The sequence below is a fragment of the Egretta garzetta genome, unplaced genomic scaffold (assembly GCF_000687185.1).
Source record: "Egretta garzetta isolate BGI_Z169 unplaced genomic scaffold, ASM68718v1 scaffold163, whole genome shotgun sequence".
Classification (NCBI taxonomy): domain Eukaryota; kingdom Metazoa; phylum Chordata; class Aves; order Pelecaniformes; family Ardeidae; genus Egretta; species Egretta garzetta.
In genome coordinates, this window is record NW_009259308.1 from 471,601 (window position 1) to 489,110 (window position 17,510).

The following is a 17,510-nucleotide window of genomic DNA, read 5'->3' on the forward strand; positions in this document are numbered from 1 at the left end:
TTCTCTGTCATATCTTGACTCGCTGTTCTATTTCTGTGATTTCCTGTGCTCTGCAGCACCAGGAGGCAGGGCTAGTCCTGGCAGTCATAAAAAAAGAGACTTGGTTCCCCCTTCTGGGAAAACTGCCAGATATATACTACTTCAAAAGCTGAAAAATATTCTAAGAACTTTGATCAGCAGTCTTAAAACATTAGGCTAATTCTTCCTTCGTTTTCAGTGCATGAGAAACCAAAAAGGTCAAATGTGACTTGAAATGCAAGTCAATTAAGGTGGATGTGGAATGCCTGGGTACTTGAAGAAAGTCATAAAGTCCAGCTTTTCACTGTTAACTATGAAATTTTTATAACGGTGTTTGCATTAAGAATACAGAGGCATTACAGCATGTGTACTCTTAACAGTATTTCAGAAGTCAGTATGTATAGCTGTATTCTCACATCAGATTTGCTAATCTGACAAAAGATTTTTTCCAACTAATGAAGACGGTATCATGTTGTCTATATAGGGGTGATAGATTCTATAGCAGAAAATCTTCCTTGTTCAACCATTTAATAAATTTCTAAGGATATACTTCGTGGTCGGTAGGAAACAGCGTTAGAGTTGTGGCTCTCCCAAATGGCTTTATCCTGATAGCGTCTTAAAATGTACAACATACGGTGTTGGTTTTCCATTGAATGTTATTGCCTAGTGTGTGCCAGGAGGGGCTATGTTCTGTGATCTGGAAAATCACTTCCCATATGAAGGCTTGGATGTATGTAGAAGACTACTATCTGAATGGGTAGGTGAGATTTGGTTAACCTGCAAGGGGAAAAAAAATTCTAAGTGTACGATGAAATATTACCTGGAGTTCAAAAGGCTTATGGCAGCACTGAGTGTTTGGCACAGCTGTTTCAGCTTGTATAGTTGACATCTAAAGCTGTTCCATTTGGACAGAAGACCACCTTAATTGTTACTATGCTTCTGTAACCTTCCCTAAGATTCCATAGAAATATATTTATTAAACACAATCACAATACTTAATTTCACTATAAAATTTGTTTTCATAATGTCTTTTGGTGAGAAGTGATTGCTTTTAAAAGGAACTCTTGTGGGTCTGCTCTATGGTGGTGCTTTTTGCTTTTAATTTCACCCAGGTTTTCTTTTATTCCAATTAAAATACTGTTGGTTTTTTTTCCTGATGCCTTATTAATGGAAGCTCAGCATGGACAAAACAGGAAGTATGCTTCTTTCTGTCGTGAGGGAGAGGCTCTATTCTCTCTATTTTAGACCTGTGCATGGATACAGATTTCCACATTGAGACAGCATCTCTAAATGCTGTACTTTGTGTTAAATAACATAATTGATATCTGGACTTTCTTCTACTTCCCTGTTTTTTTGCCCTTTCTCATCTCACATCTTAACTACTGCATGCCTTCCTCCTTGATCTTGCAAGTTGTATCTGTTCCACCCCCTCCCTGTTTTGTTTTCCTGGCTGGGTTGGGTGTATAGCTGTTCCCCATGTTTGTCTCTACCTTCAAGGTCTGATGTGACTTTGAATTCTCCAGTTATTCTCTCTTTAAGTATTGCTGGATCTCAGGCCATTCCTTCTTCCAAAGGATTGCCAGTTTTGAATTCTCATGAAGCTTTCCAACGGGAATGTTTATTTTCTGCTATTAAAATTTTATTTGGCTGAAATATGTACAATATTTATAAATGTTACATTAATGTGTACAAAATGTATGTTTGTGGAACTCAATGTGAGCAGAAGCAAATGGCAGTAAGATGCTGTGGGAGGAAGGACAAGCAGATGGTGACAGAAACCACTCTTCCTGAATTTGTAGTTGCTGCTGAGTCCAGATGACACGAAGAAGTAGTATTCTTAATCTGGTTTCCAGTAGGGTATGTCGCAGAGTGAAAACTGTTTAATTTGCAATTTCTTTCTAGTGATTTAACCAACAAAGGCCCAGCAAACTATTTTGTGTATTCTTTCTTCTTGTACCCTTTGTGCTTCATCCTCCCATGTGTGGCTTGCCTTCTTGTAATTAGGGAAGTGCTATTTATAATAATTAGGTTCTCTTTTGCCATGGAACTATGTTTCTGAGATGCTGTTGAAATACTACCTTAATAAAAACAGAATTAAAAAACAAATCTTCATTGCTTCACTTTCATTGATGTCTAAACTACACTTGGAGTCAAAGAAACATCAGGAAAGATCAACCACAGATAAACTATGAACATAGCAGTATAAGCTTGAAAAGCTTCTAGATAAGTTTCCTAACGTGTTAAGTCTGAGGTCCAAATTATACTGAAAGATCACGTCTGAGGAAGAAGCAGCACGTGTCCCCTGCTGCCACCCAAAGTAACCCTTGCAACAGAACCATCAACACCCTGAGGTGTCATGTGGCATGCTGAGCAATGAGTGCTATAGTGGTCACTTCCAAGGGATAGATACTGGAATACATGCTCACAAAACATCCTCAAGGGGCGAAAGAGTTGTAAATATCTAAAGTCAGTGACTGTAAGGCTGTATGAGTTCACTTTTTGAGCTATTTTCTAATTAAACCTTAGCAACTCAAAAATGTTATGTGAAACTGAATATTTCAACAAAATTCCAGATTCATTACATTTCTGCCTTACATTGTTTCACTTTTCCTTCCTTTTCATTCCAAAATTGGAGACCCCTGTGTTAGAGACTCAGACAATGAATCCTTTTATCTAGCGCTTACATTCATTATTCATCGTGCATTGTCAGTGGATTGCTACTTCAGGCCTGAATTAGAGATAATTAATCTTAGGAAAGCACTTGTAATTTCACACTTTATGAAACGCTATTGTCTCAGTGCAGCGGTGCTGTGGTAGCAAAATAAATGCTTATTGTTGCTATGCAGTATCATATCTCTTAATATTTATGTACATTCAAGTCTTTATTTTGCTTCCCTGTCTGTAGGTTTATGTTACAGCAGTCATGTTTGTGTTTTGCTTTGGAAATATTTTTTGGTAGAATTTCCAGCAGACATAGGTTAAATTGTCATCTAAATGGTGAGGTTAGAAAGACCTATATCCTTCTCAGTACTGAAAAGGAAAACTTGGAAAAGTGATGGACTTTAGAGCAAGAGGATTCAAGTAGATTCCCAACTCGGCATGCTACTTTAGATGAGCTAAATTGGTAGCTGGTAATTGGTCAGATACAATATATGCTTAGAAACTAAGGCCTGATGTTTTCCATCTGCTGGTTAAATGTTCCTAAACCTTCTTCACATAGCCTTCCGGGAGCTCTGGTTGCATGTGTGAGCATGTATGTAAGAACTTTACTCAGGAAGTTGATTTCATGTATCACAGCCTTTTTGTTTAGTTTACACGTCTGCATAGGGAACAGTTCCTGCTCTGTATCTTAAAAGAGCTTAGAAACTCTTCTAAAAATATTGGTATCTCTTGACGGTACTTATAACTGGTATTTCTAGAATGCTGAAAGACTAAAATTATAATGTCCACCCACATGAAGATACTGGAGGAGTGATTCAATTCATAGTTATCAGAGAACGCTTAGCTGCATAACACAGAGGGGAATAGTTTGGAGTAAGTATCAAGCTATGCTTGTCCTTCCACTCTTCCCTCACATGCTATTAAATGCAGCGTGAGATGAAGAACTGAGAGCTAAAAATGGACTTTTTGTTTCACTGGGTGTTCTTGCTAAGTGTAAAGAAAAATTGTTAAGGGCTTTTAAAATGCTCTCTTAAGTCTCTTCAGCTGTATTTGCCTAATTGTTTTCAGGAATTTTGTGGTAATTGCTAAGGTATAGCGCTTACCGCAATGACTTTTTTTTGATTACACTTTTCATAAAAACTAGCACATCATAAAAACATTTAATATAATTTTTGCTTAGTATGAGGTTTTCTACAGCAAACATAATTCCTTTGCAGAACTGTTAATCTTACCATAGTCCTTAAAAACAGAAACTGGGGAAAAATAATTAAAATTTTAAATAAGAGTGTATTACACTGTGTAATTTGTGCTGACTAGAGAAACATACCTCCAACCTGAATTACCCTCTGATCCTGACCTCTTAAGTGGAGTCAAGAATTAGAATTTATTGTTAGTCTAATTAATGCCCTAGCGGTCTAATCAAAATGCAACAGTTTTTATTGTTAGCCAATTACAGTGATGCTAGCACTTCTAGTCTAATTACTGCTAGTTCCCAATAATCGATGTACACAAGATTCTTCACATCGACCCCATTCAGGCTCACCCTTCCAGTTTCCTGAGCTCTGCTGGGAGGAGGATGCTGGTGGTGGCTCTGTGTGAGATGCGCTGGGTGCTTTCAAGCTGTCAGTTGTTAATGCGTTGTGTTGGACTAAAAGTTTACCGATATTAATCATGCTGGTTTTGTTAGACCTTTATTGTATCTGCTATAATTTCCTTAAGACCGTGCAGTTGCACAAAGCTGAGGCGAGTCTAAAAACAAGTTAGACACAAGTAATCTCACTGTAATGACTTCATTACAGTTAAGTGTTTCAACTGCAAAGCATGTGCTGGTACGGCTAAATCCAAGCTCAAAAAAATAAGTTCACACCAAGCGAAGCCTAGCCAAAACATGGGGAAGTCTTTAGGCCTCATGTTTCTGAGGCAGCCTGCTAATAGCAGTGGCAATACTGTCTTTATAGAGCTACAAATTGTGTGTTTGTGAGATAAGTCTGTGTGCAATGCGTATACTAGAGAGGGGGGAGCATAAGCTGACCTTTCAGGTTGGCTTGCTGAGTAATAGTAGCTGAAGATGGAATTAGTCTGCTTGCAAAGCTATAAGCTGTTACGGTGGTGTTGGAACTACTGACATCTCTTCGTGTTGGCCAGTCTGTAGTAAACCGCAGCTTCTCCTGTGCGGTCATCTGGTCTCCGGCAGCTCCTGCAAAACAAGCCTTCTGAGCGCTGCCAGGTGTCGTTTTGACATGCACTTGAAAGGATGTTTTTAAAGGATGTTTTTGAGCTCTTAAAGTCTTTCATTGCAGCTTCCATTTTTCAGTGTAAGATGTTTTTCAGTGTTGAGTCATTTTCTGGTGATGAAGTGTGGAGGTTTTCTCGTGTTTACAGTCTCCTCCTTGTGAGCTGACATGGCTTATTACACTAGGGGCCTCTGATCCGAACTACAGCAGTTTGGCAAAATGGAAAGATAATCTCTTCAGAAAGAAAATCTGTAAGCTGTTTGAATCTGGTATGATAGGGCAGAGGTTCTTCAGAGGCCATGGACTGGGTGATTTTTTTTGTGGTGGTTGTTGTTTTGGGTTTTTGTTTGTGTGGTTTTTTCCAATCTTATTGTTGGAAGAACTTAATGTCTGTGAAACTGAGATTCTGGATTTCTGGGAAATGCAAATTATAGTCTTTTGAGGTAAGATCTGGACCAAAGTCTACCGGAAAACATCAAGTGACACCAAATAAATCTTCAGGTTGTCTGTCTTTGTGTTTGTAAGGATCAAAAAAGACTTGGATTTTCTGTCTTTATTTTACTCAGGTAATGTTTGAAATACTCAGTTTAGCTGAAGCTGTGATAAATTTGCCATTCTGCTGTGTGAAATGTAGTGAAAGTATAGGGAGTCATGTTTATAAAACTTAAGTCTGTCCTTTCATGAGAGCAGCTGCTTCATCTAGTCTACTCCAGCCTGTTTAATAACAAATTAGGAGTACTAGGAATACCATCCAGAATACAAAAATAAAATTTTGTCTTTCTTTCCTGTGCTTCAATCCTAGATCTTTCATCCATTCTGAGTCAAGGGCTTTATTTTTGTTGTTTTGTTACTATTCTATGAGAGGTACCCATTTATGTCCCTATCAGAGGCATAGCTTATTAGAAAAAAAAATTGCTCGCAAAACTTGCTCATTTAGGTATAGGTACCTGGTATAGGTAAGTTAATAAGCTGCTTGGCATATCGGAACAGACATTAACAGCTGCAAACTGCCCTGCTTTTTCACACAATGAAACTCTTTTGGTTTTGAATCTTGAAGTTGTGCTATGGGTAATCTTTCCAAACATTACAAGTAGATAATCTGTGCATAATTTTCAGTCTAAAATTCTGTCTGCAGCTTTGATTAGGTTCTCCAGTGTTTGGAATTCTCTGTCTAACCTCTGTGTTATTTATAAGGAATGTTCTTACCTCACTATTATCTAGAACTTGGCAAAGGTGTGAAGCTTCAAGATGTGCCCCTATACCTGTCCCCTTTTTTCCTCGCTCCCCGATACACGCTTTCATTGATTGTTTTTGGGAGGGAGTGTCTACAATTTTCCATTTGCTGGTCTCTTAGGTTACAGGGAAAGGCAATTATGATCTCATGCTCTCCCAGTACTTCCTCAGTTAATGTGCTACCTCTTGTATTTAAGACTTAGGATCCTAAGTGTTTCCTAGAAAAATCATTACAGTCCTTGGTGAATATACCAAATACTAGAACTTTGGTCTATTGTCAAAACAATTAGAGAGAAATGTCTTTTCATTCATAGTTGAGATCTGTAATAGAAGCTGGCTATTTCATCTCCTTCACTGAGTTCCCAACCTTAGTTCATAAGCTGTCTTTTCTGTCTCTTCCATCAGTGTTTCCTACCTCTTAATACTGGTACCTGTGATTTCATATATAGTCCTAGCTCTTTTTTTCTACTACCACTGAAAGTGCTTTATTTCTTAGTGTTAGCATTCCTTTCTTGTGACTTACCCTGCTGTGTATCTGTTAAGTCCCCCACAGTCTCCTCCTTGAGTAATTGCTTCTAGCTCAGTCTGTTTATTTCTCATCATCCTGGCATTAATACACAAATAGTTGTGAGACAGTTTATTCCCTTTCTTTCTTGGTAACTAGTTGTATATTGTTTTCTTCTTTCTTTCCTCCTCCCTCTTTTCCTCTTACTATCTACAAGCCTGGCATTTCAGTTCTTGACTTACAGTTGTCTTTTTGTCGAAAAGTGAATCTTGTATCCACTCCAGGCTGTTTTTTCTATGCCGGCTCTGAAGACAGAAGATAGAATGTCTGAAGGGAAGCAGTGACTAGTCAAGAGCACATGCGTGCTCTGTGAGGACTGTGCTCCACGGATGAAGTCTCTAGACTTCTCCCTTCAGTTGATAAAGGAATGCTAAGCTTATTGTGCATAGTGGCATAGAAAATTAAGATGAGGTTTAACAGATCATGAGGACTTCCTTGGGGAGAGTGAACAAATACACAGTCAGCTTAAGAGATGACCTCTTTGCAGACATTCAGTACTCAAAGTGCTGTTAGTCCTTATTTTTGTTTCTGGGGTTGGTAGCAAGATATAAAATGAAAGTTGTCAGCTGTTGAGCGTTTGATCCTTTTGAGCTGATGGAACCAGGTACCAGTGATCTTCACAGCACATAATACATCTTTTCCTGGAGACTATCTAGAAAGAAATGATGTGCCTTGAAAAGATGTAGCTGGGAAAGGTAATCTCTCAAATGTTGTGGCAATTACTAAAACTTATAGTGCATCTCTATTATTCTTCCGGATAGCTCAAAATATAATAGGCAGACCACACAGAAGTTGATGAATGTGTTTTTTGCTTTTTTTGATTCAGAAAGTAATGGCAAATGAGAGAGGAAGGGTTCCTTGAAGTAACATTTTGGTCATTTCTAAGGGTAATAGTTGGTGGCACTGTATAGGGATGCACATCTGAGAAAGTGAAGTGAGAAGGGAACCCAGAGATGGTAAAAAAAAAAAAAAGGGAGTGAGAATAGAAAGACATTAGATCAAATATAGATGTGTAGAATGTGGACAAGGACTCTAATGGCAGGAAAAAAATTACTTCAAACAAAAATTGAAATTAGTGGAGAGTAAGGTGGTTAACCGGAGGAGGCAAAAATGAGATACGTTGCAAAGTAATTTGGAGCAGATGGGAGATGGGAAAAAAAATGAAGAGCAAAGATGTCTAACTGTAAAAAGCTGTAAAAGTCAAGGTGACAGATGAGGGCTTAGAAAAAAGTGTTTTAGTAAACAAATTACAGAACCCAAATCACTTCTTTGCTTGCTGAAGGGAAGGAAATGGGAGAGAAAGAATTGGAAGTGACAATGAAGTTTTGATCCTGAGAGGGAGAGTAAAAGTGTATGCATTATTTAGAATAGAAAAGGAAGACTGTAGTAAGAGACTAGGAAAAAAGGTATGCTCAGTGCTAGAAAGAGTCAGTTTGTGATAATGGTGTGGCAGGAATGGGAGAGGAAGCTGACATTTGGATTAGAACCAACTTGAAGGAAATGTGCTGAATAATTGCTGTGTGCTTGAACAGATATGCGGAGGTGGCAATTAAGTCATTGGAAAACTTGTACTTGCAATGGGCTTGTTCCCTATGAGGGGGCTAAAAGAATCAGTATAGCAGTGAATCACTACATCAGAGCGTTAGGCATATTTCTTACTGCAATGTTACACCTTGCCATGAAATGTATAACTCAAGTTGCTTTACGGATGCTATGAAATAATGATAATGATCACTCAATTTGCTGTATTTTTATCACTTAATAAAAAATGCCTTCTCTCTTGTGCATAGATATTTGATTTAATGGATGACAAAGCCCGTGCTGACTGCATCAAAGAAATAGATCTTCTTAAGGTAAAAGATTTGTTTAGAAAATGTGCAGCGATCATCAAAGTATATTAAGTTTTTCATGGATATACGTGAGGTGTCCACTGTTGTCTGTGTAGAGTTTTTGTAAGCCTCACTTAAGGAATTTTATAATCCTCATTGCTTTAAAAATTAACTTTGAGAAGTAAATCTATAGAGAAGTGGGTAACTTTTCAAGTAGAAGTTTCTGCAAAACCATAGTATTGTAAATAACTGTGTCCTGCGTACAGTAAAATACTGATTTAAAAAATGACTGCTGTTTCAGGTAAGTTTAGCATGCTATTGCATAGGCACATTGAAGCAAAATTCCTTTAAAATTGCAATGTCAGTCATCATGTTGATCCTAAAATTCCATTATGTTCTTGCAAAATCTTTATCTGTAAATGCATCTCGTAAGCATGTACTTCCTGTATCATACTGAAATAGATTTTAGAGGTTGTTTTGTTTGCCTAAATAGCAATGTTTCATTTGTCAGTCTTAAAAGATAAGATGTGCTCTACACTAAAATGTGCATTATTCTGCTTTCTTAGCAACTGAATCATCCAAATGTAATTAAATATTATGCCTCATTCATTGAAGACAATGAACTGAACATAGTGTTGGAATTAGCTGATGCTGGAGATCTCTCTAGAATGATAAAGGTAGGAATCAACTTTTTTTAAAAAATGAAAAACTTATAACATTCAACTTCTTTGCCTTTTCATTCTGCGTGCTTGTCACTGGGTGAAATGCAGTGAAAATGTCAGGAACTGTGGAGAAAAGTGGAGTGTTTTAGACTGACTTTTTTAAAATGTATGCACAGTATTGATGCTTATGTAAGTATTTTTTACACTGTTGCCCAGAATGCAAGTGCAGATGGGGACATAACTAGGATGAAATTATATTAGTGCTGGGGAGAAGAAAAAAAAAAACAAAAACCTATAAAGAAAAGCACTGTCACCACCATTTAGAACTTTGACAATGGTGTTTTGTGTTCCAATATTCTGCTCTCTATAATAGTAATGAAAGCAGAGAAGGGCTGGTGTAGCATGGCAGAAGTTTATTCTAGATCTTGAACTTCAACTGCTAACCGCTTTAGAAACAAAATAAAGATTAAAATGGAAATAACTATTGTTTTATAGGTCTAGTTAAATACTTCTTTATCTTAAGCGTAACAAATATTCTGAAAATTTATTTCATATTTGGTTGAAATCACATGCAGTGAACTTACTGATACGTGATTGTGCATTATGGGTTAATTGCTTTCTTTTGTAGTTTTAAAATACCCGTTCTCTAGCTATTCAGAAAAAATTATCCAAGACCCATTGTATAAACTTTGTATTCTGAAACTTATATAAACTTTTAACTAGGTTTTTGATCTTTGTTTGACATCTGAAAACTACTTCCCTTCTTTTCTTAGCCTTTTTCCACTGGGTCTTGATTTTAGTATGTCCCTTTGGTGTACTTTCTTCTGTGCACACCAACATTACTGTTGTCAACAGAGCGTAACTCTGGGAACAGATAATGCCAGTCAATTAGCATTCGCTCAGCAACAGCCAGGCACAGAACAGGGTTCTGCTGTTTTGCTTAGGACCTACATGAATAGAGAATGTTAATTTCTTCATTAATGACTTTCATACAGAATTTTTTTTTTGAGCTTTTGAAGAATATTCCCTTCTAGATTGATAATTGTAAGGTAGGACAGTCAAAATTTGGTTCTAAACACGTTGACAGCGTTCTGTTAATATTTATATCCAAATCTGATATTTTTTTTCACCTCATGAATTATTAATTCCGTGGGCTTACATTTCATAAAACATAAAGGAAGGTTTGTCTTTTATTTTGAATGTTCAGTTTTGACACAGCAGTTATTAATATGAGTACTCTGTGACAGATTGCCTTATGGCATGTCTTGTTTTATGACCCACTGAAGCTTCTCCCCCGCTTTTTCTTCTCCACCCACCCCCCTTTTTCTTCTCCCTTCCCCCCCCACTCTCCCCCTGCTTTTTCTTCTCTCCCCCCCCCCTCCCCCCCCCCCCCCTTTTTTTTTTTCTTCTTCATTTTAAATCCAGTGTGTGAATAATGGCTTCTTCAGTGCAGTTGGCCTCATTACACCTTGTCCAAGTCGGTGGGTATTTCTTACAGGCTCGATCTTGGAGGCACTTTGTGGTTGTCCTCTTAACACAGGGATCATGTTTAATGTAGCAAACTTAGATTGCTGTTTGATGTTAATGACAGCCTATCAGACTATTATTAAATATGTATGAGGTGGTGCAATGCACTCTGTCTTCATGCTGCTGGTGGAGGAAATGATTTGGTAGACTACTTGGACACTATGAGTTTAAATATGGGGTGCATCAGTTACATAGTGTCATCTTGAAGAAGTATTTTTAAAATTGCCTGAAAAATAAATGATATATAATGGTATGGAAACTTCCTAGCAGAATGGCTGCCTGTCACACTACTAAGGTAAATAACTATGTTGTGTTATTAAAATAAAGAAGCCATGCTTTACTTTCCAGTGTTCTTGCTAGAATGCTGCTGTTCTAGCATGATGTTGAGGTGCCCCCAGAAGAGTGTTTGGGTACCAGGCTTGTGCGATTTGTAGGAAGGATCAAGCATGTTTTTGAAATTGTAAATGACCACAGCTTGAATGAGACCAATGTTAATGTGAGGGAAAGCTACTGAGCTAGTTTACTTGGGTATTTGTTATGACATTATTGGCACATCAGAGAATTCTTGCAAAGCTGTTGTGCCTCACAGTGCACCTTAATGAATTCTTTAGTTCTTCCCTTAATGAACTACATCCTTGCTGCCCAGCTTTTATACCATCCCTCTTGTTACCTGTGAATAATACTCTCTTTGTCCCCATTGAGTAAGACAACTGAGGAAAATCACTTGGTGCATTCATGTGGGTTCTAATAGAATTCATAGAATCTGCTGTATGTCTGGAAAACAAAAGCAGCTGCATTGGCATTTACAAATCGCATAATGGAATCAGAGGTGTGTTGTGTTCTCTCTGTCTCTCTGTGTTTATGTATGTACATACACAGAGTTAATCCACTTTAATTTTTTTTTTTTTTAATTACCTCTGTCACTGGGAGATGTTTCAGTACAGCCTCCATTCTCAAAAGTAGGAGGAAGCAAAATTGAGAATTTCTTATCTTGCAGCTTTTAACAGCCTGGTAGAATTCTTAGATGTGGCATGTCAGTAATACTGAGAGGCAAACGTTATCAGTGAGGGGAAATACTTGCATTTGACTTACAATTGGTTTTGCGCTAGAATATGTACCTCAGTAGTATGTAATCCCTGTGTAGGGATGGTGAAAGAAGGAAAAATTCTTGATTTTCTGTATCTGTGAATTAGGCTGCTGGATACTATTGCATCAAAGATTTTACAAGTAAATAACTAGTAACTGTTGCGTTAGTTCCCAGTTGCTCATAGTCTGTTGTTTGTTGGTGTCTGTGGTCTCTGCTGTGGAATGTGGTGATAGTACGTGGCTACCAAGGTTGAGGGTAGTTCCTGAGAATTCCTGGTGTTACCTTGTAATGCCACCTCCTTTTGCAATACAAAAATATGCTGTGAAGCAGGTTTGGGGCTTGATCCCTTTTTCTATTAGTCATGGTGCTTCACCACCACAGACAGTGACAGGGCAAAAATTGTTCTGTGGATTTTTTTGGTTTGGGATTTTTTTTTTCCTTTTTAAAGCAACAATTGATATATTGGATAAAGAAAATGCCATAAATAAAGAAGAATCTACTAATTGCATTAATCAAGAAAATACATTGTAATGATTCAGTAAAAAGAATTAGTAAAGTCTGTGCTGAAGATGGTAGAAAAAAAAGAATTTGAACTATTTTGCAGAATAATTAGCATATTATTTAAGATTAAATATGAAGTTATTAGAAGGCTTGTGAGAAGGGATGTTACCAAGACACTAAAATGTTGTGATTGCTCTTTTTTTTAAAATCAGAAATAAACGTCTACGTCTTTTTCTTTTCTGCAGATATTTTTAGATTTTCTGGCAAATAATCTTAGCACACCAAAAAAAATGCAAACTTTAAACTGAATATGTCATACAGATCTTAAGGAAGTTAATCATGTTTTGGGAACAAGCATGAAAGCTTTCATCTAAAAAGTTGAAAATATGTTTGCAGCTTTCTCAAGGTAGAAAATAATTTGAATTCTACAAAATGTCACCTAGGCACTTCATCCACTCTTCAGAGAACACTATTTTGTGTGTACTTTTTTCCAACTTAAAATTTAAAAACATACTATGATTATGTAGGTAAAATAAGACAAATATTTTAAAACTACTCATTAGTATGAAGTTCATATTGATATCTCGGGTTTCTGTAGTTGGGAACAGTGGATTCTTTGTCCTTAAACACATTTTTTTTTTTTTTTATAGGACAGTCAAAATACAGTGATAGTAATTTCTTTCCAAGCAACTGATGTATATCTAAATTGCTCCTTGCAGTAGCAGGAGCTCTGTTTAGACTTGTTTGAAATCTCATTGATTGTCATTCTGATGTTTCACCAGCGGTGGATATTTTGGGCTTCGCTGTGTGAAATTGCATCAGGCAATTTCTCCTCTCCACATGGTCTGGGGTGCAGACCCTCCCTCCTCTCCCCATGCCAAAAAATATTCGCAATGAGGCTTTTTGGAACTTATTTGCAGTACTCTGGGGTTGACTAACTTGCCTGTGCCGCATTACGGGACAGCTAGGCTTTTTTTTTGAGGGCTTAAAGAGTGGAAGCAATTTTAGCTTCAGTCATTTGCAGCTTTGCCAGTGCTGCTCCTGCCTCTGTGAAGCAACCATGACTCGGTTGCAGAATCCATGTGACTGCAGCTTGAGTGTGCTGTAGAGTGAGGTGGCTACAGGGTGAGATGACAGCCTTTGGGGATTTTATAGAGATGTTGTAATGGCAGTGGATTTGGAAGGAACACAGGGGCACATGGTGGTTATTACAATCTGCCTTATCTTGAGCATTCAGTGGTGCCTGTGAGGCTGGACGGCACTGAATGAAGGGTTATTCACATCATTCTGTGCTTGGGTGGTGATCGATGCAGGTCAGAAACTACTGCATGAGTTGCTTTTGTGGACTTAGCAGTGCGTCTCGTGCCACTGATCTTGCAGTGTGGCAGAGAGCTGAGGGGGCACATGCTGCTACAGATGCTAGTTACTTTTTCTGTCTGCAAACTAGGTGGATTGCTAGATGGCTAGTAGCCCGTGATTAACCATTCTCGCTGCAGTGAAGCTGGTTGTGTTGCTGAGAATAGAAACTTCATGTCTTGTTTTTTCAAACTATTTTCTGGTGGATTGCTGTCCTGGGAATGTGCTAGAAATAGAGATGTTTTATCAGACAGTGGGGTTATCTGATGAATGTCAATAGTAGCACATTAGCTATAGTTTGACTCTGTTAAATTGCAAGAGTGACAATTTTCTTTTGCTGTGATAATTGGAAGATTTTGGGGAGTATGAAGTGGAGGAAGCGCCTGTGTAAGGAAGAGGTGCAGTGTCAGAATTTAGCAGGTCAGATGTTGACCCCTCCTGGGGCATGACCCTGTGTTTTGGGAAACCCTCAGCTATTAAATGACTATGTTGTTTGGCTGTCTCTTTATCATACAAAACATTGAATTACAACTTCATCGGTTCTAGGACATAGTCGGCATTCATGTCTGGAAGGCTGGTGGGACAGTGATGATGTCTCCAATGTAGTTTGAATGGCAGTGTTGCAGAAGCTGTATTCTGCTGTGCACACATGTGTGTAGCAGGACAGTCACTCTGTTTGCTGTTAGGGTTGCCAAAGATTTAGCTGTGTGAGAATGTGTTTTCAGTTTGTCAAAATACAACAATTTCATACTAGAATGTTGCATGCCAGCTGCCAGCTTGAGGGTGTATGTTTCCAAAAATGTATGGTGTAGTAGACTGCTAAGGAAAAATATATCATTCTGCCGAGATACATGTTTGTTTATTTGCTTTTTAATCTATTTATTTATTTTAAAATCTAGCAACCATTGTATCTGAAATACTGTAAATCCCTTGTGCCTTGAAAAAGAGACATACAACTTGGAAAGGGAATTTTTCTTACAAATGTGAAAACTTACCTGAACTTAAATTATTCTAACACAGGAGTTCATGTGTGCTTAACAGAAATTGCTGGAGCACAGCAGCCAAAGTGGGGAATTTCTGTACGTGTAGAGCTGTGTAAACCTCTTGCATCTCTTAGTGCCGACAGCATTGTGTACAGCCTGAGTGACTATGAATACTTCAACATACAGTATGGGTGACTGAAATGGCTTTGCCAGAAATGGCTTTTTCCAGCTGTTTTGGATGGGCTGAAGCTTTCCTATGTCTCAGAGGGTATTTATTCTTTCTGACAACACAGCGAAGGGAGTAATCTGAGATGAATGTGGAGAAGACAAAAGACTAGGCAGACGAAGAGTAGGCTGGGACAAGCAGCTGAGTGATCCTTAAGCAGGGAGGAGAGAGGATCTGACTGGGAATAGGGAAGACAAGTGGGCTGGGACTTGGCTGGTGGAGCAATTTTTGAGAGAAGGCAGACCAGGAAGTTATGACACAAGGCAGTAGAGACTGGGGAGTGTAAGAGAGTTAGAGTAATGGATTGGGAAACTATGAAATGGGAGTCCCAATACTGGACATGAGCAGAGCAAGATTAGAGGAGAGCTAGTGCATTGCCAGAGAATGGGAGAGACTGGGCAAGGATCCTAGAGACAAACTGGCTGCCAGTAGGGAGAGAACCTTCACAGGATAACTCAGACTCTCTGGGAACAGGATGCAATTGTGTAAATGGAGAAAACAGGATGAACTGACAGATATAGGGAAGGGACAGGTCTGGGATGGGGCCAGAGAAGAGGCAGGGTGCATAGAAATGACAGATCAAATATAGGGGAACGCAAAGAACCACCTGTCCTTGTAGCATTCTGCCATGTATAGAGTGGAATGGGACTCAAAGTTCAGGTGTGTTGCTGTTCTGCTGTTGGCAAATGTAAATGAAGTCCACTGGCAGTGCCCATCCGTTACCTGCTGAAGGATGATACTCTGTTGTGCAAGTTACTCGGCCAGCTGCAATGCTAGCTGTGGCTGTAAAAGTGCCATCTCTGCTAAGCTGAGCATAGCAATATAATAGAGAGCCTGCATTTCTGTAGTTATTTTTATGCTTTTTTCAATCTAGGGAATTGGTTATAGCCTAAGGAAGCGACACTGAATCTGCAAAATCAAGCATTCAAAGCCTAGAAAATCCTATAATGGAATATCTTACACTTTAGCAAATTACAGGTTTATTTCTTCTTTGAAGAACCACTGCTCCAGTCAGTGTTACGGGTGCAGCTACACTGGGTAGGAATCATGGTGGTGCAGTAGTCATGCCACCATTTGTTGCATTTGTGCTGCCGCCTTTGCTGCAGTAGTCATTTCCAAGGCAGGGAATTAAAGAAAGACAAAGGTTTCACAGTTAGTACTGTTGAATGCTCTTCCAAAGACCATCCTTTCTTACTGTCTCTGGTACTGGTCCTAAGGGATACCGTATAAACCACTTCAACCACTATGTTTTTGGTGGGAATTCTAATTGCTTATTCTGTATTTCTGATAATCAAGGTAAAACTCTGGGATTTTATTTGTAGAAGTACTGAGCATTCACAGCTTTATCTGTTCTGAATGGAAACTGTGCTTTGAAGATGAACTGTTTCATAAAGTACATTGAAAAGGAGGTGCTTAAATTGGTACCAGAATTAATTAACACTTCTGAGCTTAGTTCTTTGCCCCCATTCTAATCTGTAAAATGGGGATATTGCTACCTCATCATTTCTAAGGCCATATTGGGAGAGAGACTTCACAAAGTTTAATTTATTAATTTGATATTCCAGTGATGCATACCAGGAAGCTGTACCCCTTCCTGGAACTTGTATTTAGTAATAGGTTTACAAATAGTGCACAATAAATAAAGCTTAAATATATTTTCAAACTACTCATTAGCTGAGTGTCATGAATGAATGAGAAAAGGGCCTTCTGACATAAAGAAAGAAAACAGAACTGAAAACTGTGTGAACACACACACTCTCAAGGGGGAGAAATTGTGGTGGCTTTAATTCTCAGATATTTCTTATACATATATTTACGTCCAAATGCTTGGCGTCATGATTGTCGAAAAAATATTTTTAAGTACTCTTTTGTGCATGTCTGTATTTTCTTGTCATGATACTGATTTATCATGATCTGTAAATGCAAATTTTAAAACGTGGAATCTGGTTCTTTTGATTTTCAGCAGTATCTGTGTCTCTTCTGCTTTTTTCTTCCCAAAAAAAAACCCCCCCATGACTGCTAGATTTAATTTAAAGAACGAAAAAACCCCACTGCCCCCTCTTCCCCCCCAAATACCAAACCTCCTGACTCATAGTCTTTTTGTTTAGCATATGGTTATGTTTTATAATGTGGAACAGTTTGGCACCTTGCTGAAGCTGTGTAATTGATAAATGTTAAAAGTTCAAAATATTTTTTCTCACTTTTTTTTCCATATTCTGTATCACCTTTACTCTTGGCTTTTTTGGTGTATTCATTTTTGAAAAGACTTTAAAAAGATAGAGTGCAGCTTGAAGAAACATATAATATGGTAGGATACTGTAACACAGTATGTGCTAATTACAGATCAAAGCTAAATAATTTTTATGCGCCTTTTCCTAAAGGAGAAACCTGGGGCTTTGAACCAGTCAGGCTCATATTTGCTACTAACCTTTTTTAAAGCTACTAAACATCTTTTTGTTAAATCATCCCTGCCCTTGCCTCGAAAAAATAGTGCATCCTTATTCAACTTTGTATAGATATGCTGGTGTGCTAGCTATGTAGCAGGTAAAAAAGGGGGCTAGGTACGGTAGGAGAGATACTTCTGGCAAGCTTTTGCTGCCCATAGGTATGTGTTACTGTGCTCTCAAC

General features: G+C 38.2%; 1 protein-coding gene across 1 annotated transcript in view; it reads left to right on the forward strand.

Annotated features, from left to right (window-relative positions):
* The window catches only part of NEK7 (NIMA related kinase 7), a 54,606-nt gene that overhangs the window by 6,777 nt on the left and 30,319 nt on the right, over positions 1 to 17,510 (forward strand). The window contains exons 3-4 of the mRNA XM_009636190.2: positions 8,502 to 8,564; positions 9,107 to 9,217. Of these exons, the coding sequence (XP_009634485.1) occupies positions 8,502 to 8,564; positions 9,107 to 9,217 (174 nt within the window). The remainder of the gene's footprint in view (positions 1 to 8,501; positions 8,565 to 9,106; positions 9,218 to 17,510) is intronic.